This window comes from Aquarana catesbeiana, linkage group LG11 (genome assembly GCF_042186555.1).
Source record: "Aquarana catesbeiana isolate 2022-GZ linkage group LG11, ASM4218655v1, whole genome shotgun sequence".
NCBI classification, from domain to species: domain Eukaryota; kingdom Metazoa; phylum Chordata; class Amphibia; order Anura; family Ranidae; genus Aquarana; species Aquarana catesbeiana.
The window spans coordinates 17,762,136-17,789,706 of record NC_133334.1 but is presented as its reverse complement, the minus strand read 5'-3'; the positions used below and the strand labels follow the sequence as shown (position 1 = coordinate 17,789,706).

Below are 27,571 nucleotides of genomic sequence, written 5' to 3'. Positions count from 1 at the left end.
GGTGATGAGATACACTGATGGTCTGCGCTCATTGCTGGGACTTGGGGATCCTGTGGAGGAGTAATTGGTGGTGATGACGAGCGGCGCTGATAGGAAATCCGAGATTTTTCTTCCTTTTATGATTCTGCTGATTCATTGTGTCCGCGTTCCCTCATTGGTATAGAAAGAGTAGACTTTGGGTCTTTCTTATATAACGTTATTTCATTGGATAGAATTCAGGGGCGGCCAGTGCTGCCAGGGAATACCAGTCGCCTGGCTGTCTCTGGATCTATCTATCTATCTATCTATCTATCTATCTATCTATCTATCTATCTATCTATCTATCTATCTATCTATCTGAGTGCCGAACACCCCCTCCTGGTTCTGTTCACACCAGAACTCTCGAACATCACAAGTTCGGACCAGAGCTGCAAACTCTATTAAAGTCTAGTGGACCCGAATGTAAAAAATCCTAAATGACCATTTTGAAGGCTTATATGCAAATGATTTGGCATGCAAAGGATCACGGGGGTCCGAGTACTGCCCTGGAGGACATGTATCAATGCAAACATTTTTTTTTAAAAAAAAGATCGATTTTAAATGAGCAGTGATTTAATGATGCTTAAAGTGAAACAATAAGAATGAAAAATTAAATATAGTGCCTGGGGGGTCCCCTTAGTTTGCCTGTAAAGTGGCGCATCTGTACTGTGTATAGAACCTGCTGCAGCAAAATTGACATATATAAAGGAACACAAATTTACATTTAAATTGCCCCCAATACAAAAATGTTTAAAAACGTTAAAAAAATACCTGGCCCTTATCCGAGCATGCAGCTCGGCAGGTCGGAAAGGGGGGGGTGAGCAGGTGCCCTCAACATAGGGGGGTGCTTTGGGGGGTTCTGCCCCCCCCACCCCAAAGCCCCTTGTCCCCATGTTGATGGGGACAAGGGCCTCTTCCCGACAACCCTGGCCTGTGGTTATGGGGGTCTGCTTATCGGAATCTGGAAGACCCCCTTTAACACCTTCAATGCTGCAGAAATGTTTCTGTACCCTTCCCCCGATCTGTGCCTCCATACAATCCTGTCTCGGAGGTCTACAGACAATTCCTTGGACTTCATGGCTTGGTTTGTGCTCTGACATGCACTGTTACCTGTGGGACCTTCTATAGACAGGTGTGTGCCTTTCCAAATCATGTCCAATCAACTGAATTGACCACAGGTGGACTCCAATCAAGTTGTAGAAACATCTCAAGGATGATCAGTGGAAACAGGAGGCACCTGAGCTCAATTCTGAGTGTCATGGCAAAGGCTGTGATACTTATGTACATGGGAGGAGTCTGTGATACTTATGTACATGGGAGGAGTCTGTGATACTTATGTACATGGGAGGAGCCTGTGATACTTATGTACATGGGAGGAGCCTGTGATACTTATGTACGTGGGAGGAGCCTGTGATACTTATGTACATGGGAGGAGCCTGTGATACTTATGTACATGGGAGGAGCCTGTGATACTTATGTACATGGGAGGAGCCTGTGATACTTATGTACATGGGAGGAGCCTGTGATACCTATGTACATGGGAGGAGCCTGTGATACCTATGTACATGGGAGGAGCCTGTGATACCTATGTACATGGGAGGAGCCTGTGATACCTATGTAAATGGGAGGAGTCTGTGATAATTATGTACATGGGAGGAGTCTGTGATACTTATGTACATGGGAGGAGCCTGTGATACCTATGTACATGGGAGGAGCCTGTGATACGTATGTACATGGGAGGAGCCTGTGATACTTATGTACATGGGAGGAGCCTGTGATACTTATGTACATGGGAGGAGCCTGTGATACTTATGTACATGGGAGGAGCCTGTGATACTTATGTACGTGGGAGGAGCCTGTGATACTTATGTACATGGGAGGAGCCTGTGATACTTATGTACATGGGAGGAGCCTGTGATACTTATGTACATGGGAGGAGCCTGTGATACTTATGTACATGGGAGGAGCCTGTGATACTTATGTACGTGGGAGGAGCCTGTGATACTTATGTACATGGGAGGAGCCTGTGATACTTATGTACATGGGAGGAGCCTGTGATACTTATGTACATGGGAGGAGCCTGTGATACTTATGTACATGGGAGGAGCCTGTGATACCTATGTACATGGGAGGAGCCTGTGATACCTATGTACATGGGAGGAGCCTGTGATACCTATGTACATGGGAGGAGCCTGTGATACCTATGTACATGGGAGGAGTCTGTGATAATTATGTACATGGGAGGAGTCTGTGATACTTATGTACATGGGAGGAGCCTGTGATACCTATGTACATGGGAGGAGCCTGTGATACGTATGTACATGGGAGGAGCCTGTGATACTTATGTACATGGGAGGAGCCTGTGATACTTATGTACATGGGAGGAGCCTGTGATATCTATGTACATGGGAGGAGCCTGTGATACCTATGTACATGGGAGGAGTCTGTGATACCTATGTACATGGGTGGAGCCTGTGATACCTATGTACATGGGAGGAGCCTGTGATACCTATGTACATGGGAGGAGCCTGTGATACTTATGTACATGGGAGGAGTCTGTGATACTTATGTACATGGGAGGAGCCTGTGATACTTATGTACATGGGAGGAGCCTGTGATACTTATGTACATGGGAGGAGCCTGTGATACCTATGTACATGGGAGGAGCCTGTGATACTTATGTACATGGGAGGAGCCTGTGATACCTATGTACATGGGAGGAGTCTGTGATACTTATGTACATGGGAGGAGCCTGTGATACCTATGTACATGGGAGGAGTCTGTGATACCTATGTACATGGGAGGAGCCTGTGATACCTATGTACATGGGAGGAGCCTGTGATACCTATGTATATGGGAGGAGCCTGTGATACTTATGTACATGGGAGGAGTCTGTGATACTTATGTACATGGGAGGAGCCTGTGATACTTATGTACATGGGAGGAGTCTGTGATACTTATGTAATGGGAGGAGCCTGTGATACTTATGTACATGGGAGGAGCGTGTGATACTTATGTACATGGGAGGAGCCTGTGATACTTATGTACATAGGAGGAGTCTGTGATACTTATGTACATGGGAGGAGTCTGTGAAACTTATGTACATGGGAGGAGCCTGTGATACTTATGTACCTGGGAGGAGTCTGTGATACTTATGTACATGGGAGGAGTCTGTGATACTTATGTACATGGGAGGAGTCTGTGATACTTATGTACATGGGAGGAGCCTGTGATACTTATGTACATGGGAGGAGCCTGTGATACTTATGTACATGGGAGGAGCCTGTGATACTTATGTACATGGGGGGAGCCTGTGACACTTATGTACATGGGAGGAGCCTGTGATGCTTATGTACATGGGAGGAGCCTGTGATACTTATGTACATGGGAGGAGACTTTGATACTTATGTACATGGGAGGAGTTTGTGATACTTAAGTACATGGGAGGAGCCTGTGATACTTATGTACATGGGAGGAGCCTGTGATACTTATGTACATGGGAGGAGCCCATCACGTTCTCATTATGGGGTATTGTTTGTAGAATTTTGGGGAAAATAATAAATTTAATCCATTTTGGAATAAGGCAGTAATATAACAAAATGTGGAGAAAGTGAAGCACTGTGAATGTTATTACCGTATGTACAGCACCATGACGGCTCCTCCCACCAGCCATGATCTGCTTGCATTATATAGAGAAGAAGAGATCCAATGATGACGTCATCATCAGTATGTAATGAAAATGTGTGATGTGAGATTTTGGGCTCATTGCGGTGTTTCTTGTCCCCTCAGACTCTCCTCTTTGGTCATGATGTGCCCCACGTTAAGTCCAGCAGGACGTAGTCCGGGCCTCTCCGACATGCACCAATACAGTCAGTGGCTTTCCATCCGGCATGAAGCCAACCTGCTGCCCATGAAGGAGGACCTGGCCCTATGGCTGACCATCATGCTGGGTAAGAACATTCATCACACGGGTTACGTTGCCCAAATGTGACATTTCAGTTGTAGATGGAGTCTGCTGGGCTGGCTGTATATATATATATCTGCTGGAGATTGTTGGCTCTGCTCCCCCTCCCCCCCTTCTCTAGAGTTGGGGTAACTCCACCAAACACCTCAATGTGCTCCATATTCTCCTTCTACATTCTCCATTAATCCAGCAGGGATGGTGAAAACCCCTCATAATGGGCACAGCGGGGGTACAGACCCTCCTATATCAGTTATCAGCCCTCATATATCAGTTATCAGCCCTCATATATTGTGCCCTTGTATATCAGTTATCAGCCCTCATATATCAGTTATCAGCCCTCATATATTGTGCCCTTGCATATCAGTTATCAGCCCTCATATATCAGTTATCAGCCCCCATAGATCAGTTATCAGCCCTCGTATATCAGTTATCAGCCCTCGTATATCAGTTATCGGCCCTGTATATCAGTTATCAGCCCTCATATATCAGTTATCAGCCCTTGTATATCAGTTATCAGCCCTCATATATCAGTTATCAGCCCTCATATATCAGTTATCAGCCCTCGTATATCAGTTATCAGCCCTCGTATATCAGTTATCAGCCCTCGTATATCAGTTATCAGCCCTCTTATATCAGTTATCAGCCCTTATATATCAGTTATCACCCCTCATATATCAGTTATCAGCCCTTGTATATCAGTTATCAGCCCTTGTATATCAGTTATCAGCCCTCATATATCAGTTATCGGCCCCATATATCAGTTATCAGCCCTCGTATATCAGTTATCAGCCCTTATATATCAGTTATCACCCCTCATATATCAGTTATCGGCCCCATATATCAGTTATCAGCCCTTGTATATCAGTTATCAGCCCTCGTATATCAGTTATCAGCCCTCGTATATCAGTTATCAGCCCTTGTATATCAGTTATCAGCCCTCATATATCAGTTATCAGCCTCATATATCAGTTATCAGCCCTCATATATCACAGTTATCAGCCCTCATATATTGTGCCCTCATACACGGCTGAGCGTACTGTGAGAACCATTTCAGGATTATAATGGATTTTCCATAGAAATGAATGAAGTTTTTTTTCCCGCAGATCGCTGGTTCCAGTTAATACGGCGCGCTGTAAAATATGTCGGGGGCCGTGTTTCAGAAATGAAGTACAACCTCTCGCCGGTATAAAGCACGGCAAATTGAAAGCTGACACCTAATATATTTTTCATTGGATACAGATGTTCCCGGCCAATGTAATTGTGCTGCCAGAGCTTAGCTGGACTAAAAAAAAAAAAAACGAAATGTTGAAAAGGGTCCTGCGGCGTGCAGAGAGAGGAGCGCGTCCAAAACCTGGAGGAAAAACTAGAAGAAAAAGAAGGTCCAATCCGAAGTGGTCACATGACACCACCATTGTCACCGCGTTACAGCTCCTTCTCCAAGGCTCCGTTCACATACATGCCAACTGGAGGCGTTTTGAACCACATCCGATTCGCATGACATGTGAACCAGACCGGCTTTCTATAGAGCCGGTTCACATATCTGCGGTGCAGCGGCAGGGCGATTTCAATGCAAATTTGAGTCCTGTGCGTTTTCTGAGCCCTGCAGTGCGGCTCACATGCAAATTCCAGGCTCATTGCCTTCTATGGGAACGCTTCTGAATCGCACATGTCATCAGCTTTGAACATGACCACTTAGGTCAGGTATGGATTTTGAGGGGAACCTCCATGCCAAAAAAAAAAAATGCCCCCCCCCAATCCATAGTAGACCCTTAGATCTGGTATGTATTTTGAGGGGAACCCAATGGCAAAAAAAACCCCGCACTCTCCTCCCGTCCCCACAAATCCATACCAGGCCCTAAGATCTGGTATGGATTTTGAAGGGAACCCCATGCCAACATTTAGTAATTCAAAAAAAGCGCCCCCCCCCCCCCCGTATGGATTTTGAGCGGAACCCCACGCCAAACCCCCCCAAAAAAAACACATTTCCAACCCCCAATCTATACCAGACCCTAAGGTCTGGTATGGATTTTGAGGGAAACCCCACACCAAAATTTAAAAAATAAATGCGTGGGGTACCCCCCAAATCCATACCAGATCTTGTATGGATTTTGAAGGGAACCCCATGCCAAAATTTAGGAATTAAAAAAAATGCGTGTTCCCCCCCCAGTATGGATTTTGAGGGGAACCCCACTCCAAAATTAAAAAAAAAATGCGTGGGGTCCCCCCCCAAATCCATACCAGAACATTAGATCTGGTATGGACTTTGAGGGGAACCCCACGCCAAAAAAACCCCCCAAAAAAGTGTTTCCAACACCCAATCTATACCAGACCCTTAGGTCTGGTATGGATTTTGAGGGGAACCCCACACCAAAATTCAAGAAATAAATGCGTGGGGTCCCCCCCAAATCCGTACCAGAGCTTGTATGGAATTTGAGGGGAACCCTATGCCAAAAAAAAAAAAAAAAACACTCACCCCCTCCCCACAAATCCATACCAGACCTTGTATGGATTTTGAAGGGAACCCCATGCCAAAATTTAGGAATTTAAAAAACGCCTCTCCCCCCTGGTACGTATTTTGAGGGGAACCCCATGCCAAAATTTAGGAATAAAAAAAATGCGTTCCCCCCAAATCCATACCAGACCCTTAGGTCTGGTATGGATTAAATAGGAACCCCACGCAAAATGTAAAAAAAAAATGCGTGGGATCCCCCCCAAATCCATACCAGACCGTTAGATCTGGCATGGATTTTGAGGGGAACCCCATGCCAAAAGACCCAAAAAAAACGCATTTCCAACCCTTAATCTATACCAGACCCTTAGGTATGGATTTTGAGGAGAACCCCACACCAAAATTCAAAAAATAAACGTGTGGGGTCCCCCCAAATACATACAAGATCTTGTATGGATTTTAAAGGGGAACCCCATGCCAAAACAAAAAACAAAAAAACAAACCCACTCACCCCCTCCCCACAAATTCATACCAGACCTTGTATGGATTTTGAAGGGAACCCCATGCCAAAATTTAGGAATTTAAAAAACGCGTCTCCCTCCTGGTATGGGTTTTGAGGGGAACCCCATGCCAAAAGTTGGGAATAAAAAAAACACGTCCCCCCCCCAAATCCATACCAGACCTAGGGTCTGGTATGGATTTTGAGGGGAACCTCACACCAAAATTACAAAAAAAAAAAATTTGTGGGATCCCCCCCCAAATCCATACCAGAACGTTGGTATGGATTTTGAGGAGAACCCCATGCCAAAGAAAACACATTTCTAACACGTTTCTAACCCCCAATCTATATGGATTTTGAGGGGAACCCCACACCAAAATTAAAAAAAGAAAAAAACGCGTGGGTCCCCTCCAAATCCATACCAGACCCTTAGATCTGGTATGGATTTCAAGGGGAAACCCATGATAATATTTTAAAATAATGTGGACCCCCACCCACATCGGTATGATTTTAAGGGGAACCCCAGGCCAAAATGTTTTTCAAAATGGCATGGGGGTCCCCCCAAAAATCCATACTAGACCCTTATCAGAGCATGGAGGCTGGCAGACCAGGAAAGGGGGGAGGGGTGGACAAGTGACCCCCCTCCTCCTGAATGAACCATACAAGGCCACATCCCCCCATAGGGACAAGGGCCTCTTCCCCACAACCTTAACCGGTAACAAGAAGGGCCCCAGATCCCGGCTTCCCCCATGTGAATGAGTAGGGGAGTACATTGTACACCCTACTCATTCACCAAAAAAAGTGTTAAAAATAAATACACAGACAGTTTTTGACAATTTCTTTATTAAAAAAACAAAAGCAATGTCCCCCGATGTAAATCCATTGTCAATCACGATGAATGCCGGGCCCATCCCCGTCGCTGGACAGTTCTTAAAAAACTAAAGGGCAGGACCACCTGATGATGTAACCAGGTGACCCCACCCCTTATGACATCATCAACCCAGAGATTCCTATCCCTCTGTTTGCCCTCCAACTTTTAGGAACAGGTGTACAGATTCCGGCTTGTTTATGCCCACACCTCTGCTTTAGCATGTCAGAGCTCAGTTGGTCTGCACCAGGAAAAAAAAATGGGGAATCCAGCGTCATCTAGCTCTTTTCGTCCCCAGCCTGACAGTCCCTGGCCCCGCCTCTTTCATTTATTGGATTTCAGTTCATACAAAGGCTTAACGTCACACGATGGTTGGTAAAAGACGATAAAGTCATTTTCTAACACCGATATCTTTATGTCTGCTCAGCAGGGAAGGAGGTGACGGCGGAGACCTTCATGGAGAAGCTGGATAACGGAGCCCTGCTGTGCCAGCTGGCGGGAACTCTACAGGACAAGTTCAGGGAGAAGCTGAAGGAGGCGGGAAAGTCAGACAAGGTGAGCGGAGCGCTGCTCCTTGCTTTCAACTCATATCCATAGTGAACCGGTCATCAGACATACTGTGCCTGGAAAAAGTATTCATACCCCTTGAAATTTCCCACATTTTTCATGTTATAGCCCAAAACGTAAATGTATTTTATTGGGATTTTATGTGATAGACCAACACAAAGTGGCTCATAATTGTGAAGTGGAAGGAAAATAATAAATGATACAAATAAATATGTGAAAAGTTTGGGGTCTTTTTTGCAAAATATCTCAAGCTCTGTCAGATTGGATGGAGAGCGTCTTGCCACAGATTCTCAATGGGATTTAGGTCTGGGCTGTGACTGGGCCATTCTAACACATGAATATGCTTTGATCTAAACCATTCCATTGTAGCTCTGGCTGGATGTTTCGGGTCGTTGTCCTGCTGGAAGGTGAACCTCCACCCCAGTCTCAAGTCTTTTGCAGACTAACAGGTTTTCTTCTAAGATTGCCCTGTATTTGTCTCCATCCATCTTCCCATCAACTCTGACCAGCTTCCCTGTCCCTGCTGAAGAAAATCATCCCCACCACATGATGCTGCCACCACCATGTTTCACGGTGGGGATGGTGTGTTCAGGGTGATGTGCAGTGTTAGTTTTCCCCACACATAGCGTTTTGCTTTTAGACCAAAAAGTTGAATTTTGTTCTCATCTGACCAGATCACCTTCTTCCACATGTTTGCTGTGTCCTCCACATGGCTTCTCACAAACTACAAACAGGACTTCTTATGACTTTCTTTCACCAATGTCTTTCTTCTTGTCACTCTTCCATAAAGGTCAGATTTGTGGAGAACACGACTAATAGTTGTCCTGTGGACAGATTCTCCCACCTGAGCTGTGGATCTCTGCAGCTCCTCCAGAGTTACCATGGACCTCTTGGCTCTTCTCTGATGAATGCTCTCCTTGCCCGGCCGGTCAGTTTAGGTGGACGGCCATGTCTTGGTAGGTTTGCAGTTGTGCCATACTCTTTCCATTTTCCGATGATGGATTGAACAGAGTTCTGTGAGATGTTCAAAGCTTGGGATATTTATTTATAACCTAACCCTGCTTTATACTTCTCCACAACTTTATCCCTGACCTGCCTGGTGTGCTCCTTGGCCTTCATGATGCTGTTTGTTCACTAAGGTTTTCTAACAAACCTCTAAGGGCTTCACAGAACAGCTGTATTTATACTGAGATTAAATTACACACAGGTGGACTCTATTTACTAATTAGGTGACTTCTGAAGTCAATTGGTTCCAGTAGATTTTAGTTGTGGGTATCAGAGTAAAGGGGGCTGAATACAAATGCCCCCCCCCCCCACACTTTTCACATATTTATTTGTATCATTTATCATTTTCCTTCCACTTCACAATTATGTGTCACTTTGTGTTGGTCTATCACATAAAATCCCAATAAAATACATTTATGTTTTTGGTTGTAACATAACAAAATGTGGAAAATTTCAAGAGGGTATGAATACTTTTTCAAGGCACTGTATATTTCATGTTAAGTATTTGCATGCTCAGTAATGTGCAGTCCATTTTTTCCATATATACGGAGCCATATTTGTTTTAGACATCATCAAGGGTCACTTAGATGCCCAATCAGAGATGACACAATCATTTAAATCCCGGTGTCTGAGCAGTGCTTGGGTGTGCCCACAAATGTCTGACATCGATCAGCCCCTACTGCAGCCTCCCACCTTGTGACTTCTAATAAAGTTACATCGCTGGAGTCTGATCACTAAAAAGAAAGTAGGAACAAATAGAACAAACCAAAAAAACATTTTTTTTTCTAATTTGGCTGGTTGCTTTAACTGACATCATAAGCAGATGGAATCTCATGCCCCTGATCTGCAGAAAAATTAAACAGAGTATTTACAAAAGTAATAATGTTACTTTGTATCTCTCTATCTCCTGTCTGATCAATGTTAAAAAAAGTGTTACTTTGTGTCTTTCCATCACCTGTATGAACAATTTTTATAAACAATGTTGCTTTGTATCTCTCTATCTCCCGTCTGAACAATGTTTATAAACAATGTTGCTTTGTATCTCTCTATCTTCCGTCTGATCAATGTTTATAAACAATGCTGCTTTGTATCTATCTCCTGTTGAAACAATGTTTATAAACAATGTAACTTTGTACCTCTCCATCTCCCATCTGATCAATGTTTATAAACAATGTAACTTTGCATCTCTCCATCTCCCATCTGAACGATGTTTATAAACAATGTAACTTTGTATCTTTCTCCTGGCTAAACAATGTTTAAAAACAACATAACTTTGTATCTCTCCATCTTCCAGCTGATCAATGTTTATAAACAATGTAACTTTGTACCTCTCCATCTCCCATCTTATCAATGTTTATAAACAATGTAACTTTGTACCTCTCCATCTCCCATCTTATCAATGTTTATAAACAATGTAACTTTGTATCTTTCTTCTGGCTAAACAATGTTTATAAACAATGTAACTTTGTACCTCTCCATCTCGCATCTGGTCATTGTTTATAAACAATGTAACTTTGTATCTCTCCATCTCCCATCTGATCAATGTTTATAAACAATGTTACTTTGTTCCTTTCTCCTGGCTAAACAATGTTTATAAAAAATGTAACTTTGTATCTCTCCTTCTCCCATCTGATAAATGTTTATAAACAATGTAACTTTGTATCTCTTCATCTCCCATCTGATAAACATTTATAAACAATGTTTCTTTGTATCTTTCTCCTGGCTAAACAATGTTTATAAACAATGCAACTTTGTATCTCTCCATCTCCCATCTGAACAATGTTTATAAACAATGTTACTTTGTATCTCTCTATCTCCTACCTGTCTGTACAATGTTGCTGTATTTTCACAGCAACCTTGCAACTTCCGGCTGTCATTTTGACAGTTGGGAATTGCCAGTCAGTACAAGGAGGCAGAAGGACAGGGTGTCCTACATATTCTCTGTGTATTTCAATGAGTTTTTTTGGGTCGTGTCGCATTCTCAGGGTCCACAGCTGGTAAATGATAAAATGTGGAAAGTTCTGATAACAATGTTTCTGTATATTGTCACATATCAGGAATGTATCTATGAAAACTTGTGAAGTTATTGAAAGTTTCCCGCAATCAGCAACAGTACAGATAATAATTGGGACTTCTGCAGGAGCCGATGACTGGCTGTGATGGGTCATGTGATCACAGTGAATGATGCCAGGAATTCAGGGTGGTGATCCCAGTAATGAACTGGGAATTCAGGTCAACTGAACTGTTATAGGGAGGAACAATGCCTTCAAACATGGACTGCATCAGGCGGTGTCAGGATGAGGTCCTTCAGCAGCCAAGTAACACATTCCACAGAGCGCCCCCTATGGGGGGGATTATTATCCCCGAACTGCCGGGTACAGGTGCAGATATCTGCAGATTGGTGCGCATGGATTCCTCCACTCCCGGGCATGTTGTAGCTGAGTTGGGTAGTTCAGTTTTGCAAGTTGGCCTCATATTATCTTCTCAGGTGCTCTAGATGTGAGATCCCACCTCAAGAATTCCAAGTTTCAGCCAAGTCCTGTGCTCATTACAGTGCTAGGTGATGGTCTCATGACCCCCCCCCCACCCCCCATGGGTCCTCCTAATGCAGAATAAATTCCTAGGCAGTGTAGCTATGAGAGATCTCTTGATGGAGGGGCAAAGACACAACTACGACACCAGGAGATATTAAAGGGGACCTGTCAGGAGTCAGGATGTTGTTGTCTGGTCAAAGCACCTATCCAGCAGGCCAACCGTTTTCAGGAACCTTCAGAAGTGTGATCTGCCCTGGAACTAGCATGGCTCCTGCCGGTCAGGCACTTCATGGGAGCCTGTGAGATAACCACCGTTGTGACCAGATACTAATAAAAGCCGACACTCCAGACACAAGAACTCTGATAGAACAATATTCATTAATAGCCACAGATTATATAAATTCACTTTGTGTGCACCAAACGCCTTTGCAAACCCTGTAGTTTTCTGTAGTGGATGGAGCTTGCTGTGGGAGGGGCCCCAGCAGGCTCCACCCACTAAAGAAAACTACAGGAGGGGCAGGGACAAGACCAGTCCCTCTGCACAAGGAGAGAGAGCAGAGTGGTGGGAGGAGCCCCAGCAAGGTCCACCCACTACAGAAAACTACAGGAGGGGCGGAGACAAGACCAGTCCCCCTGCACAAGGAGAAAGAGCAGAGTGGTGGGAGGAGCCCCAGCAAGGTCCACCCACTACAGAAAACTACAGAAGGGGCGGAGACAAGACCAGTCCCCCTGCACAAGGAGAGAGAGCTGTGGGAGGAGCCCCAGCAGGCTCCACCCACTACAGAAAACTACAGGAGGGGGCGGAGACAAGACCAGTCCCCCTGCACAAGGAGAGAGAGCTGTGGGAGGAGCCCCAGCAGGCTCCACCCACTACAGAAAACTACAGGAGGGGGCGGAGACAAGACCAGTCCCCTGCACAAAGAGAGAGCAGAGCTGTGGGAGGAGCCCCAGCAGGCTCCACCCACTACAGAAAACTACAGGAGGGGGCGGAGACAAGACCAGTCCCTCTGCACAAGGAGAGAGAGCAGAGCTGTGGGAGGAGCCCCAGCAAGCTCCACCCACTACACAAAACTACAGGAGGGGGCGGAGACAAGACCAGTCCCCCTGCACAAGGAGAGAGAGCAGAGCTGTGGGAGGAGCCCCAACAAACTCCACCCACTACAGAAAACTACAGGAGGGGCAGAGACAAGACCAGTCCCCCTGCACAAGAAGAGAGAGAGCAGAGCTGTGGGAGGAGCCCGGCAGGCTCCACCCACTACAGAAAACTACAGGAGGGGGTGGAGACAAGACTATTGTGTTTTCAGCCTTTAGGGCCCATTCAGTCTGGTTCGCTGGGGTTCATTACCCACTTTCACCCCCTTCCTGCCTAGGCCAATTTTTTAGCTTTAAGCACTTTCGCACTTTGAATGACAATTGCGCGGTCATGCAACATTGTACCCATATGACATTTTCAGGGTTTCAGTGGAAAAATAAAAATGTAAATAAAAAAGAATAAAATGTTAAAAAAAAAAAAGTATCAAAATGAACGAGTAATTGTTACAATAGAAGCTAAAAAAAACCTCCTGAATGACTCTGTTCTGCGCAGCGAGCAAAGTGTTAAAATTCCACTTAATCCCCTCCAGCCAATTCATTTGGAAAAAGGCGAGCTATAAAAGTCCGGGGCTCTCGGATTTCACAACACCGGTGCAGCGCCGGGACCCCAAGAGCCTACCAAGAACTCAACTCCCTGGAATGGTTGCAGGATGACATCATTGGCTTCTCACATCCTGCCTTAAACCACATGCCTCGCCACCAGCAAGATGGGGCAGCCCCGGGCAGCTGGGGAACCATCAGACGGATACTTGAGAAGCGGGGCTGCGGGCATCTCCCATGAACGGCCGAGTTGGAAATATTAGACGGTGTCGACCAGATTCATTCTCACCACCTGGAAAGCTAATTATTTCTCTGGAATCTGCAGATCGCAACTCGCCAGAGAGAGAGAGAGAGAGAGAAAATTGGGCTATTTCATTGAAAAAATGAAAAATTGAATCTGGTGTTTGCTTTATTCAGAGATCCTGTTTGGGGTTCAGGGGGCGGCCATACACGGGTCAGCCATGTTTGGAGGAGGACAGCTGGCACATATGGCTTGGCGTGTTCAGGCACCGGCACTTTTGTCCCTGACATACAGTTGGCGTATAAGTCATATTATTTAGACATATGCAATTTGCTTAGTTCTGAATTCGTTTTTTAACGAATTTAGTCAAATTCGTTTATTCGGAAATATCCGAATTTTTGAATTTCTGAATTTTTCTGAATATTCTGAAATTCGAAATTTCGTAGATTTGTAAATTCGAAATGAAAAAAATCTGAAAATCCAAAAATTCGTAAATTCGTAAATCCAAAAATAAGACTGAAAATCCAAAAAATTCAAAAGAACGAATATCCGAAAATAAGTTCCGAATTCGTTTTTTAACAAATTCAGACAAATTTGTTTATTCGGAAATATCCGAATTTTTGAATTTCTGAATTTTTCTGAATATTCTGAAATTCGAAATTTCGTAGATTTGTAAATTCGAAATGAAAAAAATCTGAAAATCCAAAAATTCGTAAATTCGTAAATCCAAAAATAAGACTGAAAATCCAAAAAATTCAAAAGAACGAATATCCGAAAATAAGTTCCGAATTCGTTTTTTAACAAATTCAGACAAATTCGTTAATTCGGAAATATCCGAATTTCCGAATTTTTGAATTTCCGAATTTTTCAGAATATTCTGAAATTCGAAATTTTGTAAATTCGAAATGAAAAAAATCTGAAAATCCAAAAATTCGTAAATCCAAAAAGAAGAATGAAAATCCGAAAATTCAAAATAACGAAAATCCGAAAACAAGTTCAGAATGAGTTATTTTAACGAATTTAGACAAATTCGTTAATTCGTAAATATCCGAATTTCCAAATTTTTGAATTCCCGAATTTTTCAAAATATTCAGAAATTCAAAACTTCTGAAATTTGGAAATTCGGAATTCAAAGATCCGAAAATCTAAAAAATCGTAAATTCATAAATCCAAAAATAAGAATGAAAATCCGAAAATTCAAAAGAACGAAAATCCAAAAATACATTCCAAATTAGTTTTTTAACAAATTTAGTCAAATTCGTTAATTCGGAAATATCTGAATTTTCTGAATTTTTGAATTTCTGGATTCTTCAGAATATTATGAAATTTGAAATTTCGTAAATTTCGTAAATTCTAAATTCAAAAATGCGAAAATCCAAAAATTCGTAAGTCCAAAAATAAGAATGAAAACATTCTAAAGAACGAAAATCCGAAAATAACAACGAAGATTCGAAAATTCAAAAACCCAAAAATTAAAAAATCGGAAATAATAACTAACTAATGATAACTTAACTATCACTAACTATTAAATTATAGGTATTGGAATTTCCTTTCAAATTTGACTGTTAGTTAAAGTAATGAATACGAATTTATCCGAAGTTATAAATTATCCGTAATAACGGATGCCGCATCTAAACGAATGGAGCGTAACAAATTAATAATAATAATAGTAAAAACATATTATTATTATTTATTATTATTTTGTTCCATTCCATTTGTTTAGATGCGGCATTCGTTATTACGGATAATTTGTAACTTCGGATAAATTTGTATTCGTTACATTCACTAACAGACAAATTTGAAAGGAATATTCCAATACCTATAATTTACTAGTTAGTTATTATTATTTAGTTATTGTTTCGAATTTTCGGATTTTCCTTTTTTATTTTCGGATTTTCGAATTTTTGGATTTTCGAATTTTTGGATTTTCAAATTTCCGAATTTAAAAATTCTGAATCTTCGATTTTACAAATTTTGGAATTTCCCAAAAAAACCCGAAAAACGAATGAAACGAAAACAAAAATGAACAAATTTTTCAGCAGTGCACATGTCTAATATTGATAATTGGGGTACGACTTTTTCTTGGTCCGAGGGTCTGAGTCAGGGCCCATTCACATTGTGCTAATGTGTGTGTTATGCTCGCTTTGCAGCAATGCATAGCAACACACGTTGCATGCAGGGCCGTCTTTGATATTGATTGGAACCTGGGCATTTCTTGGGCTCTTCCTAATCCACTTATCAACTATTTGCAGGCAGTGTGGGCTCAAGGGAAAGCTGCCTTGGGCCCCACAACAAGGACTTGGCTTGAGGTGTCAGGGCTGGGCTCAGCCCTTCCTTCTCTGAGCTGGCCGCTCAGCTGTCGGCTAATTGCCAGCTCCTATCTCTCCACAGTTACTCAGCTGTTGATGATATCCTGCTCAACAGTTCTACCTACTTAAGCCATCCAGTCCAGAAGATCTCTGCCTTCGCCTTGGTCAACATCACAGAGATCTTGTTTAAAGACTGGCTTTTCTGACATCCCTTCTGGCTCCAGATCCTGCTTGCTGTTCCACTACATTGATCCCTGACTTCTGGCTTGGCTGACTATTCGTTCCGGTTACCGAACTTTGACTATGTTTTGAGTATGTTTGTTCCATTTACTTTTATTATTAAACAAGTGTGATTTAACTTTACTTCTGTCTCGGGTCTGATTTCATCATTTCTGACATCGGGGCAGCTGCCCCTTTTGCCCCGTGTTAAAGACGGCCCTGGTTACATGTGTTGGCAGGAAGTGGAGCCATTCAATCCGAAAACTGCAATTTGCCAATGAACATGCATTGCAGCACAGTGTAGCTCGTGGCAATGCTCTAACGTGTTGGCCTTGCACTACCAAACAATGGTGCATTCCCCGCATCCTGTTCACTAAAAAGGGATGTGAGGGGGGGTCTTTGTGGGAAGGGGGAGCTTACAGGTATCCCAAAACAAAGCCGTGTCGGGACAGCTCTTTAAAAATCCGTCACTGTCCCGGCCAATTCGGGACAGTTGGCCACTATTGTATTTAGAAGTCCTCTTTGAAATAAGGGAGCCCCCAAATATCCTCCCACCAGCCAGATAAATGGGCAAAACTTGTTACACATTCATAAAAAAAGGGTGAAATATAAAAACACCTACATCGTTCTTTATTAGCTATAAAGAAATACATTTTTATTATATAATTATTAATTCAATAATAAACCAAGGCCACTGCTGTAAATCCAACATCAATAACATCATTTAGCCATGTAGATCAATGTCAATCACGATGACCCACCACACCCAATGATGTTGACTCCTTTCCCAAATGACCAACCCCCATATGGCTCCTAAGCAGTGGCGGCTGGTGGTCGGTCCATCAGTCAAACCCCCCCACCCCCCGTTGCTCGCCTGTCCATCCATTCGCCCACCAGCCCCGCACTTACCCCTTCTAGGTCACGGGCAGCTTCAGGGGCTTCACCTGTGCCTCCTCCTCGCCTCCTCGCCGACTTCCCCCCTGCTTCTCCTCGGCTGGCCAATACGGTCACGTCACCTTTTGGCCAATCGGGTCTTAAGACCCACTTCTTGATTGGCCGGGAGGAGAAGCAAAAGACAACAGTGAATGTTAATTGTCAAACAAATGGGTTGGCTCAGGGCGTAACAACAACTCCTGAACGCGATGTTACGGCGTTCAGAAAACAGCCCATAAACTCCACTGCTGATAAACATCCAAAAACATCCATGTGTGCATCCATGTGTGCATGGACACATAGGATAACATAGAGGGGAGTTTATGGGCTGTTAAAAAAAAAAAACGCACAAACGCCCAAAAACGGCCGTTTATCAGCTTCAGTGTGCATGGAGCCTTAATAAAAAAAAAAAGTTTACAAGTTCTCCTTAAAAAAAAGCAAGAAAAAAAATAACATAGGTTTTGGGAGTTGAATGTTTGGAGCTAGCAGATTTGCTGGATTTTGGAACCTCCTGAGATCTAAAATTTGTCCAGTTCACTCATCCCTTAATTTTAACAAACTTTTGTTTGCATCTTTTAATGGTCTATTTATTTTTGTCTTGTTATTTGTTTAGTCTGGAGTTCTGTTTAAAAGGCTAGGTTAATGGAAATATTTAGGGCTGGCCGAGGGTAAGAGAGAAGGAGGTGAGTATTGAGGTTAGGGAAAGCTTAGGACTGAGGTTGAGATTGGAGATCAGAATGAGGTTTAGGTGTTGGGTTGAGGATTAGGGATTAGGTTGAATTTTGATATTAGGGTGAGTGATATAGAATAGGTTGAAAGGATGAAAGTTGCATTGAGAATTAACTTTAGGCTTAGGGTTAGAGGTTAGGTTTAAGGTAATGGGTATGTTTGAGGATCTAATTCAGGGATTAGGCTGAGAGTGTTGGTTTGGGGTTGGGTCGGGAATTGTGGTTGGCATTACAGGCTGAGAAAATTTAGTTTAGATTGGGATTAGTGGTTGGTTTTAGAATTGGGTTTAGGGAGTTTAAAATAGTGGTTGGTTTGAAAGTATTGTTAGGGGTTACTGTGGTTGGAGTTAGGTTCAAAATTAGGGTAGGGGGTTTGGAATGTAGGGGGATGGCCCGTACACATGATCCGAAAATCGGACGACAGATCGTCCAACTTTTTTCGCTTAATAGTCGCAAGTAGAAATTGAATAGGTTACTAAAGTCATGGAAATTCTCGTACGGAAGTGATGTCATGTGTTGTAATGTATTTGTATTGTATTTTCGGATGACAACTGTACTAACTAAACGAAAATCGCACAAATCTGGTATCGTACAAAGACAATTTTTGTGCTTGTCCGATCGAATAATATCGGATGAATTGCCGTGATCGGCTCTCGAAAGCTCTATTCTAACGATCCGATTATCGTACGATCGCGTCAAAAGCGTTTTTTTTCGTCTGATTTTCGGATCGTGTGTACGGGCCATTAGGGTGTAGAGTAAGAGAGAGTGTGAAGGTTGTGGGTTAAGGTGAAGATTGAGGATAGAGGAGGAGTTCAGGCTGAAGGTTAATGTAAGGGCAATTAGACTGGGGATAAGGGCTGGTGTTAGGTTGAGGATTGATGTTGTGATTAGGTTAAATCTAAGGGTTAAAGATGAGGCTAATGGTTGGAAATTGGGTTAAAGATTGAGATTTGGGTTAGATTAAGTTTAAACTGTAAATGTGGGGCTAAAAGTGTTAGGTTCAGGATAAAGACTGGGTTAGGATAGGTGTAAGGAGTAAAGTTGATGTAAAGGGTTGGGGGTTAGATTAAAAGTTGAAGTTGGGGTTAGTTTGAGTGTAATTGGTAAATATGAGGCTAAGGGTTGAGGGTTAAGTTGAGATTAGGGTTAGGTTTTTCTGTAAGGGTAAAAAGTTAGGCTGAGGTTAAGGGTTGGAGTTAGTTTGAGGATTGAGGTTGGGGTTAGGTTAAGTGTAAGAGGTAAAGTTGAGGCTAAAGCTTGGGGGTTAGGTCCAAGACAGGGGTTAGGTTAAGTGTAATGGGAAAGGTTGAGAATAAGTGTTGGGGGTTTGGTTCAAGACAGAGGCCTGGGGTAGGTGATGTGTAATGGGAAAGGTTGAGAATAAGTGTTGGGGGTTAGGTTCAAGACAGAGGCTGGGGTTAGGTGATGTGTAATGGGAAAGGTTGAGAATAAGTGTTGGGGGTTAGGTTCAAGACAGAGGCCGGGGTTAGGTGATGTGTAATGGGAAAAGTTGAGAATAAGTGTTGGGGGTTAGGTTGAAGCATAAGGTTGGGTTTGATTAATTGAAAGGGTTATAGTTGAAGTAAAGGATTGGGGATTGGGTTAAGGATTGAGGATGAGGTTAGGCTAAGTGTAAAGGCTAAAGTAGAGGCTAAGGGTTGAGAGTTAGGTTGAGATTAGGGCTAGGTTTAGGGTAAGGGTAAAGGTTTAGGTTGAGGGTAAAGTTAATGGGTTAGATTGTAAGTGAAGAGTTTGGTTGAGATTAAAATTACGGTAAATGGTTAGGTTGAGGATTGAGGCTGGGGTTAGGTAAAGTTTAAGGGGTAAAGTTGAGGTAAAGGGTTGGGGGTTAGGTTGAAAAATGAGGCTGGGGTTAGGTTAAGTGTAAGGGGTAAGGCTGAGGCTAAGGGTTGTGCGTTAGGTTGAGGATTGAGGCTGGAGTTAGGTTAAGTGTAAACAGTAAAGTTGAGATAAAGGTTTTGGGATTAGGTTCAGGATTGAGGCAGGGGGTTAGGTGAAGTGTAATGGGTGAAATTGAGGATAAGTTTTGGAGGTTAGGTTGAAGTTTAAGGTTGGGGTTAGGTTAAGTTTAAGGGGTAAATTTGAGGTAAAGCGTTGGGAATTAGGTCAAGGATTGAGGCCGGGGTTAGGTTAAGTGTAAGAGGCAAGATTAAGGCTAAGGATTGGGGGTTAGGTTGAATTTAAGGTTAGGTTTAGGATAAGGGTTCTCATCCTGCTAAATATTAATAATTGCAGTAGGACTGTGATGGGAAGATGATCATTTTTGTCTTCTTTTTTATTTTATCCATAACCCTTCAGAGTGGTTGCTCATTGGATGTGCCAGGCAAGGTGTCTTTTGAGAACACATTTTTGATGTAAATCAGACTGTGTTTGACCAAAAAAAGAAAAAAAAAGGGTTCCTATAGTATAGATGGACCTTCACGGCTGTAACAAGCTTTGTGTGTTTCTACAGGGTCTTCCATCCAAGAGGATTCCATGCCGAGCCAACGCCCCATCTGGGTCCTTCTTCGCACGAGACAACACGGCCAACTTCCTGTCCTGGTGTAGAAGTATAGGTGTTGGGGAGACCTGCTTGTTTGAGTCTGAAGGACTCGGTAAGTCACCAGCTTTACTTATAGTTCTGCTCAGGTAACTTTTCTTATACTCATTGAAGTGTCTGAATAACTGAAGTATCTGTACAGCTGCTGGATCACTTCTACGCACCCCTGGAACATCTGCACCCCATCTCCGCCCCGCTCACCCTGCAAACTGCCACTTCTGTGCTACAGGGCTCCACCTTCCCACCAGTGAACCTGGGACTGGCATGGCAAACGGCCAGCTAGAGGGAAGAGAGACCAGCAGTAAGAGCCCGGAAGTGAAATGCATTACATCACTTCCAGGTTCTGCTGTCACTTTCCTGGCCTCTGTGGCTGTGAAAGAAGCTAATGAAGCACGATCTGCTCTCCATTAGGTTTAGTGGAGGGCAGTTAATGCATCTAATCTAATAGATCAATGATCTCCAAACTATGCTGCCCTTTGCTTGCTTTTATCTGGCCCTTTGGCACTATTCCATTCACTCACTCAAGCAAGGAGACATAATTCCTCTCACTGATACCAATGATGGGGCACAATTCCTCCCAATGACACCAATCATGGGGCACTATTCCTCCCACTGATACCAATGATGGGGCACTATTCCTCCCACTGATACCAATGATGGGGCACTATTCCTATCAATGATGGGGCACTATTCCTCCCACTGATACCAATGATGGGGCACTATTTCTCCCACTGACACCGTTGATGGGGCACAATTCCTCCCAATGACACCAATGATGGGACACTATTCCTCCCAATGATGGGGCACAATTCCTCCCAATGACACCAATGATGGGGCACAATTCCTCCCAATGACACCAATGATGGGGCACTATTCCTCCCAATGATGGGGCACAATTCCTCCCAATGATACCAATGATGGGGCACAATTCCTCCCAATGACACCAATGATGGGGCACAATTCCTCCCAATGACACAAATGATGGGGCACTATTCCTCCCAATGACACCAATGATGGGGCACAATTCCTCCCAATGACACCAATGATGGGGCATTATTCCTCCCAATGATGGGGCACAATTCCTCCCAATGATACCAATGATGGGGCACAATTCCTCCCAATGACACCAATGATGGGGCACAATTCCTCCCACTGACACCAATGATGGGCCACTATTCCTCCCACTGACACCAATGATGGGGCACTATTCCTCCCAATGACACCAATGATGGGGCACAATTCCTCCCAATGATACCAATGATGGGGCACTATTCCTCCCAATGATGGGGCACAATTCCTCCCACTGACACCAATGATGGGGCACTATTCCTCCCAATGATACCAATGATGGGGCACAATTTCTCCCAATGACACCAATGATGGGGCACAATTCCTCCCAATGACACCAATGATGGGGCACAATTCCTCCCAATGATACCAATGATGGGGCACTATTCCTCCCAATGATGGGGCACAATTCCTCCCAATGATACCAATGATGGGGCACTATTCCTCCCAATGATGGGGCACAATTCCTCCCACTGACACCAATGATGGGGCACTATTCCTCCCAATGATACCAATGATGGGGCACAATTTCTCCCAATGACACCAATGATGGGGCACAATTCCTCCCACTGACACCAATGATGGGACACTATTCCTCCCAATGATACCAATGATGGGGCACAATTCCTCCCAATGATACCAGCCTTGGTGCACTCTTCTTTCCACTGACTCCAATTAGACATGTGCAATTTGTTTTGTTCTGAATTCGTTTTTTACCGAATTTCGACAAATTCGTTAATTCGGAAATATCCGAATTTTTAGCTTTAGTTAATCTTTTACTGAAAACTTGCGCTTGAAAGAAAAATCATTCCATAAACATCCTGTGATATAGAAAAAAAATTGCAACAACTATTTTGTTCTCCAGGGCTTCTGCTTTTCAGAAAATTTATGTTTAGGGGTTTTAACTAATCTTCAAGCCTAAAATGATTTTTTTTTTAAACATGTTTGTAACAAAACGCAAAAACGTCTGTCAATAAAAGAGTTAAGAATGTAGGGAATAAAAAAAAATAAAAAAAAAGTAAAGTGCGCGGCTCGGCGCCGTACGATCTTTTGACTTGGGGAAAGAAATGATTTGCTGGAAAAATGTCAACTATGTGCTGGGAGTGAAGAAGACGGCCTTTATATGTCATATCAGGGAAGAGTCTATTTTAGGTTTGAGTTTTTCCTTTTCATATCAAAGCGTCTTTATCAGAGGCGATCGCACGGCGCCAAACACATGACTGCCAGTCAGCCCCGAACGAATAAAGAGCTGAGATAGATAACGGGGACGGCGGAGCGCGGTGGTGAATGGCGGCTCTGTGCGCGGGGCTATAAAAAAGCCTTCTGTCGGATGACACCAGATCCTCGGGGGGCCCCCCTCCCCTCCCCTCCCCCCCCGGGGTCCTCTGTGTAGAGATGACTCCCCATATCTCCATCTCCATCTCTGCTGTTGTAATAGAGACACCAGGATGGAGCGACTCCCCGCGGAATGCGATCGATTGCCATCGCTCGCCGAGGATGAGCCGCTCACCGCTTCTCCTGCTCCCTGAATATACGGTTTACTGGCTTGTAGATCTTAAAAAATAGAAAACGGAATATTATTTAAAAGTGTATTTAGATTTTTATTTAAATACTGAGCTAGCGCTAAACCCTCCCCCCCCCCCCCGGCCTTCCCTCCAGTTTGGCACAGTTGTACCGGCTCCTCTCCAGGACTGAAATGGCTTCCTCTGATTTCACCGCACACTGTGAGCTTCTCAAACTGTGCATTAGAAGCTGCAGCAAGTCAGACAGAGCCCCGCCTCGTATCCTGGCTGGAGGACGTCAAACATCATTGAGCTCTTTCCTCTCCCAGTCTGACTGTCCCTGGCCCCACCCCTTTCACCCATTGGACGTCAGTTCTTTCATTCAAAAAAGGCTCAAAATCACATGTGGGCGTTGCCTAGGGTGGTCTGCATGCAAATACGGCCTGTCTAGGAACGCCCACTCCTCCAGACTCAAACCCACCCATTAAAGGTATTTTGATATTTGCATAACTCCTCCCACAGCGTACATCAGTGCTTATAGCTGTTGAGAGGAGTACTGAGGGGGGGGGGAGCTGTGAGGTTTTCAGGAAGCTCTGCACAGCCCGCCGCTAACCCCTCCCATCAACTATGATCTGTCTGCATTGCATAGAAAAGTACAGAGACTTGGCGATTACCTAAAATACAAAGTGACTTGTGATTTGAGCCCCCCGGCTGCAGTACCAGGCAGTGCACCCCAGAGCATCAAATCACCCCGTGTCTTCTTGTCACCTCCATGTACCCCTGTGTGGTCTTGGACTCCAGTACACTCCAGAGCAACCTGTGTCTTCTTGTGACCTCAGTGCATCCTTGTGTGCCCCCTCATGCAAGTCCCCTGGGTCCCCAGGGGTCCAAGTGTACCCCTTGACTCCCTTGCACCCTTCTGCACCCCATTACTCCCATGCCCCCCTCTGCACCCCATGACTCCCATGCACCCCTCTGCACTCTACGCCCCCCACTGCACCCCATGACTCCCATGCACCCTTCTGCACCCAATGACTCCCATGCCCCCCTCTGCACCCCATGACTCCCATGCACCCTTCTGCACCCAATGACTCCCATGCCCCCCTCTGCACCCCATGCCCCCCACTGCACCCCATGACTCCCATGCCCCCCTCTGCACCCCATGACTCCCATGCCCCTCTCTGCACCCCATTACTCCCATGCCCCCCTCTGCACCCCATGACTCCCATGCACCCCTCTGCACTCTACGCCCCCCACTGCACCCCATGACTCCCATGCACCCTTCTGCACCCAATGACTCCCATGCCCCCCTCTGCACCCCATGACTCCCATGCACCCTTCTGCACCCAATGACTCCCATGCCCCCCTCTGCACCCCATGCCCCCCACTGCACCCCATGACTCCCATGCCCCCCTCTGCACCCCATGACTCCCATGCCCCTCTCTGCACCCCATGACTCCCATGCCCCCCTCTGCACCCCTTGACTCCCGTGCCCCCTTCTGCACCACATGACTCCTATGTCCCCCTCTGCACCCCATGACTCCCATGCCCCCCTGTGTGCCCCAAGAATTTCATGCATCTTCTGTCTGCCCCACGACTCCTATGCATCCCTGTGCATCCTATGACTCCAGTGCACCCCTCTGCCCCCCAAGACGTCCATGCACACTTGTGTGCCCTATGACTCTTGTGCACCCCCCCTGTGCCTCATGACTCCCATGCACCCCTGTGTGCCCCAAGAATTTCATGCAACCCCTGTGTGCCCTAGGACTCCTATGCACACCTGTATACCCTATAACTCTTGTGAACCCCCGTGTGCCCCATGACTCCTATGCACCCCTGTGTGCCCCAAGAATTTAATGCACCCCTGTGTTCCCCAGAAATTGAATGAACCCCTGTGCGCCCCAGGAATTTCATGCACCCCTGTGTGCCCCAAGAATTTCATGCACCCCTGTGTGCCCCAGAAATTTATTGCACCCCTGTGTGCCCCAAGAATTTCATGCACTCCTTTGTGCCCCAAGACCTCTATGCACCCCTGTATGCCCTATGACTCCTGTGCACCCCTCTGCACCCCATTACTCCCATGCACTCCTGTGTGCCCCAAGAATTTCATGCATCCCCTGTGTGCCTCATGAATCCTATGCATCCCATGTGCACTCTATGATTCCAGTGCACCCCTGTGTGCCCCAAGACTCCTGTGCACCCCTGTGACTCTAGAGCAGTGTTTCTCAATTCCAGTCCTCAAGGCGCCCCAACAGGTCATGTTTTCAGGATTTCCCTCAGATGGAACGGCTGTGGTAATTACTAAGGCAGTGAAACTGATCAAATCACCTGTGCAAAATAATGGGAAGCCTGAAAACATGACCTGTTGGGGTGCCTTGAGCACTGGAGTTGAGAAACACTGTTCTAGTGTACCCCACAGCATCCCGTGTCATCTAGCGACTCCTAGTGCACTCTATGTGTCTCCATGACACTTGTGTCTATGTTCAGTCTCTGGCACACTCTGCACTTGTATGGCCTACTACATTTCACCAGGGCCACCAATAGAAATCATAGGGCCCCATAGAACCTCCCTGACTCCACCTGGGACTGCTCTGCACAGCCTGGAACCTTCACCCAAGGGCAACTCCACCTGTCCCTCTCCGACCCTCTTCTGAACTGATAGCACCCGGGGAACTTTACCTTTCATGCTGGGAGCTGTGACCCGTAGGGAATACTCCGTCAAAGCCCAGTGGAAGATAAAGAGTCCCCTCTTCTCCCCAGGCCCCCTGTTGAACCAATAGATCCTGGGTCCAGTGCAACAGGATTGGCTCTACCCCCTATCAGTAAAACCCCTCTCCAGCAGAGGTCCTTCAAGGACCACCGACAGACTCTCCTCAGCGCGGATTCTTCATCTTCCTCCCGACTCCCCTTCCTTTTTTTGGACTTCTCAGTCCCCTGCAGACCTACTCCTGGGGATTGGCTGAGGGCCCACAAAAATCCCAGGCAGCCCCTCTTAGCCCCCCCCCCCCCCGCCCACTATCTTCTAGAATGTTCTCCAACATTCTAGAAACAGGAGGGGCACCAGAGAGCTGCCAGGGTGAGTCATCCAGCCCTGAACTCTAGTAACCCTGACCCAGACTTAATGAGGTTTATCCCGGAGCCAGACTATGTCTTACCTGCACTTCACACTAGAGGGCGCTACACTTCTCTCACTGGATATCCATGTCCATGACACGTCCTATGCATCATTTATCCAGATGGTCCCATCTAGGCTAGTGGAGTGGGAGGGATTGTGTCCCTATTCTGACCCACCCTGTGCAATCTGATCCCTCCTACCTATTAGGGCTATTCACAGTATAGAAGTAAATTAGCCTAGAAAATTCAGCTGGCTGCAAGTACAGAAGATACGATATTCAAACGCAATAAAAAGAAGTAAAAAAAAAATGTTTTAGCTTCATATATCTAATAATAAACAAAAAAACAAACATTCAGACCTCAAGACCGCCATAAGATAAATCATCTTCTTTGAAAAGGAATTTTTTGCTCCTTTATGAGAGGAGAAAGGTCAGAGTATGGACAGTGAGTGCTGCGCACTGACAATGCTCTGTCTGTTCCTCATTTTATGCTTCACGTGTCGTAGACAGTCGGCCAGCTGACGGTTTGGACAGCGTCTGCCAAACTTTCGATTCCTCCTCCCCCTCCCCCCCCCAAAAAAAAAAATTGCTGCGTAACCTTTCAAGAAGCAATACCAGTAACTGTGTGATGGACGGAGCCAGAGATCAGTGATTCCTCTTCCAGGAATGCTTTATGATGATTTTTGTATAGCTACTAGGAAAAAAACTGCAGCCAGACAGTTGCATCCAATCACCATTAAATATATATATATATATAGAGAGAACGCCTCCTACTGCAGGAAAATCATATTGTATTTTATGCTTGATGGTCCCTGGAAGATTACCGCCTTAGGCAGCAGCCACTATTGCCTTTCCAGGTGCTGTGCAGTAATAAAGATATTAGAAATTTCTCTTTAAATTATAATGTGCCCTGCATGTAGTTATGTCATTTTTTAAATAATTCAATTATATAGAGAGAGAGAGAGAGAGAGAGAGAGAGAGAGAGAGAGAGAGAAAAAGAGAGAGAGAGAGAGAAAAAGAGTATGTTTATATTATAATATTGATATTTATGTATGTTTTTAGTATTTTTTAAAATACATATAATATTAGAATTGTATATATAATATCACTTTATATTACAATACTAATAATTATGAAAGTTTTTAGTTTTTATATATACATACTGTGAATATATATATATATATATATAGATAGATAGATAAATATAAATAAATAAATAATAATAATAAAAATAATAAATATACTGTGTATATATATCTATATAAATATATAGATATATATATCTATATATATATATATAGATATATATACACAGTATATTTATTCTATAATTTTATATATATATTTATTCTATCATATCAA

General features: G+C 44.3%; 1 protein-coding gene across 3 annotated transcripts in view; it reads left to right on the top strand.

Moving 5' to 3' along the window:
- GAS2 (growth arrest specific 2) overlaps positions 1-27,571 on the top strand; it is a 108,779-nt gene that overhangs the window by 31,140 nt on the left and 50,068 nt on the right. For 2 of the 3 annotated variants that reach the window (XM_073604019.1, XM_073604018.1), the window contains exons 2-4: positions 3,808-3,968; positions 8,226-8,353; positions 20,440-20,581. In XM_073604019.1, the coding sequence (XP_073460120.1) occupies positions 3,824-3,968; positions 8,226-8,353; positions 20,440-20,581 (415 nt within the window). In that variant the 5' untranslated portion in view covers positions 3,808-3,823. The remainder of the gene's footprint in view (positions 1-3,807; positions 3,969-8,225; positions 8,354-20,439; positions 20,582-27,571) is intronic. The other variant, XM_073604020.1, reaches the window with a different exon arrangement.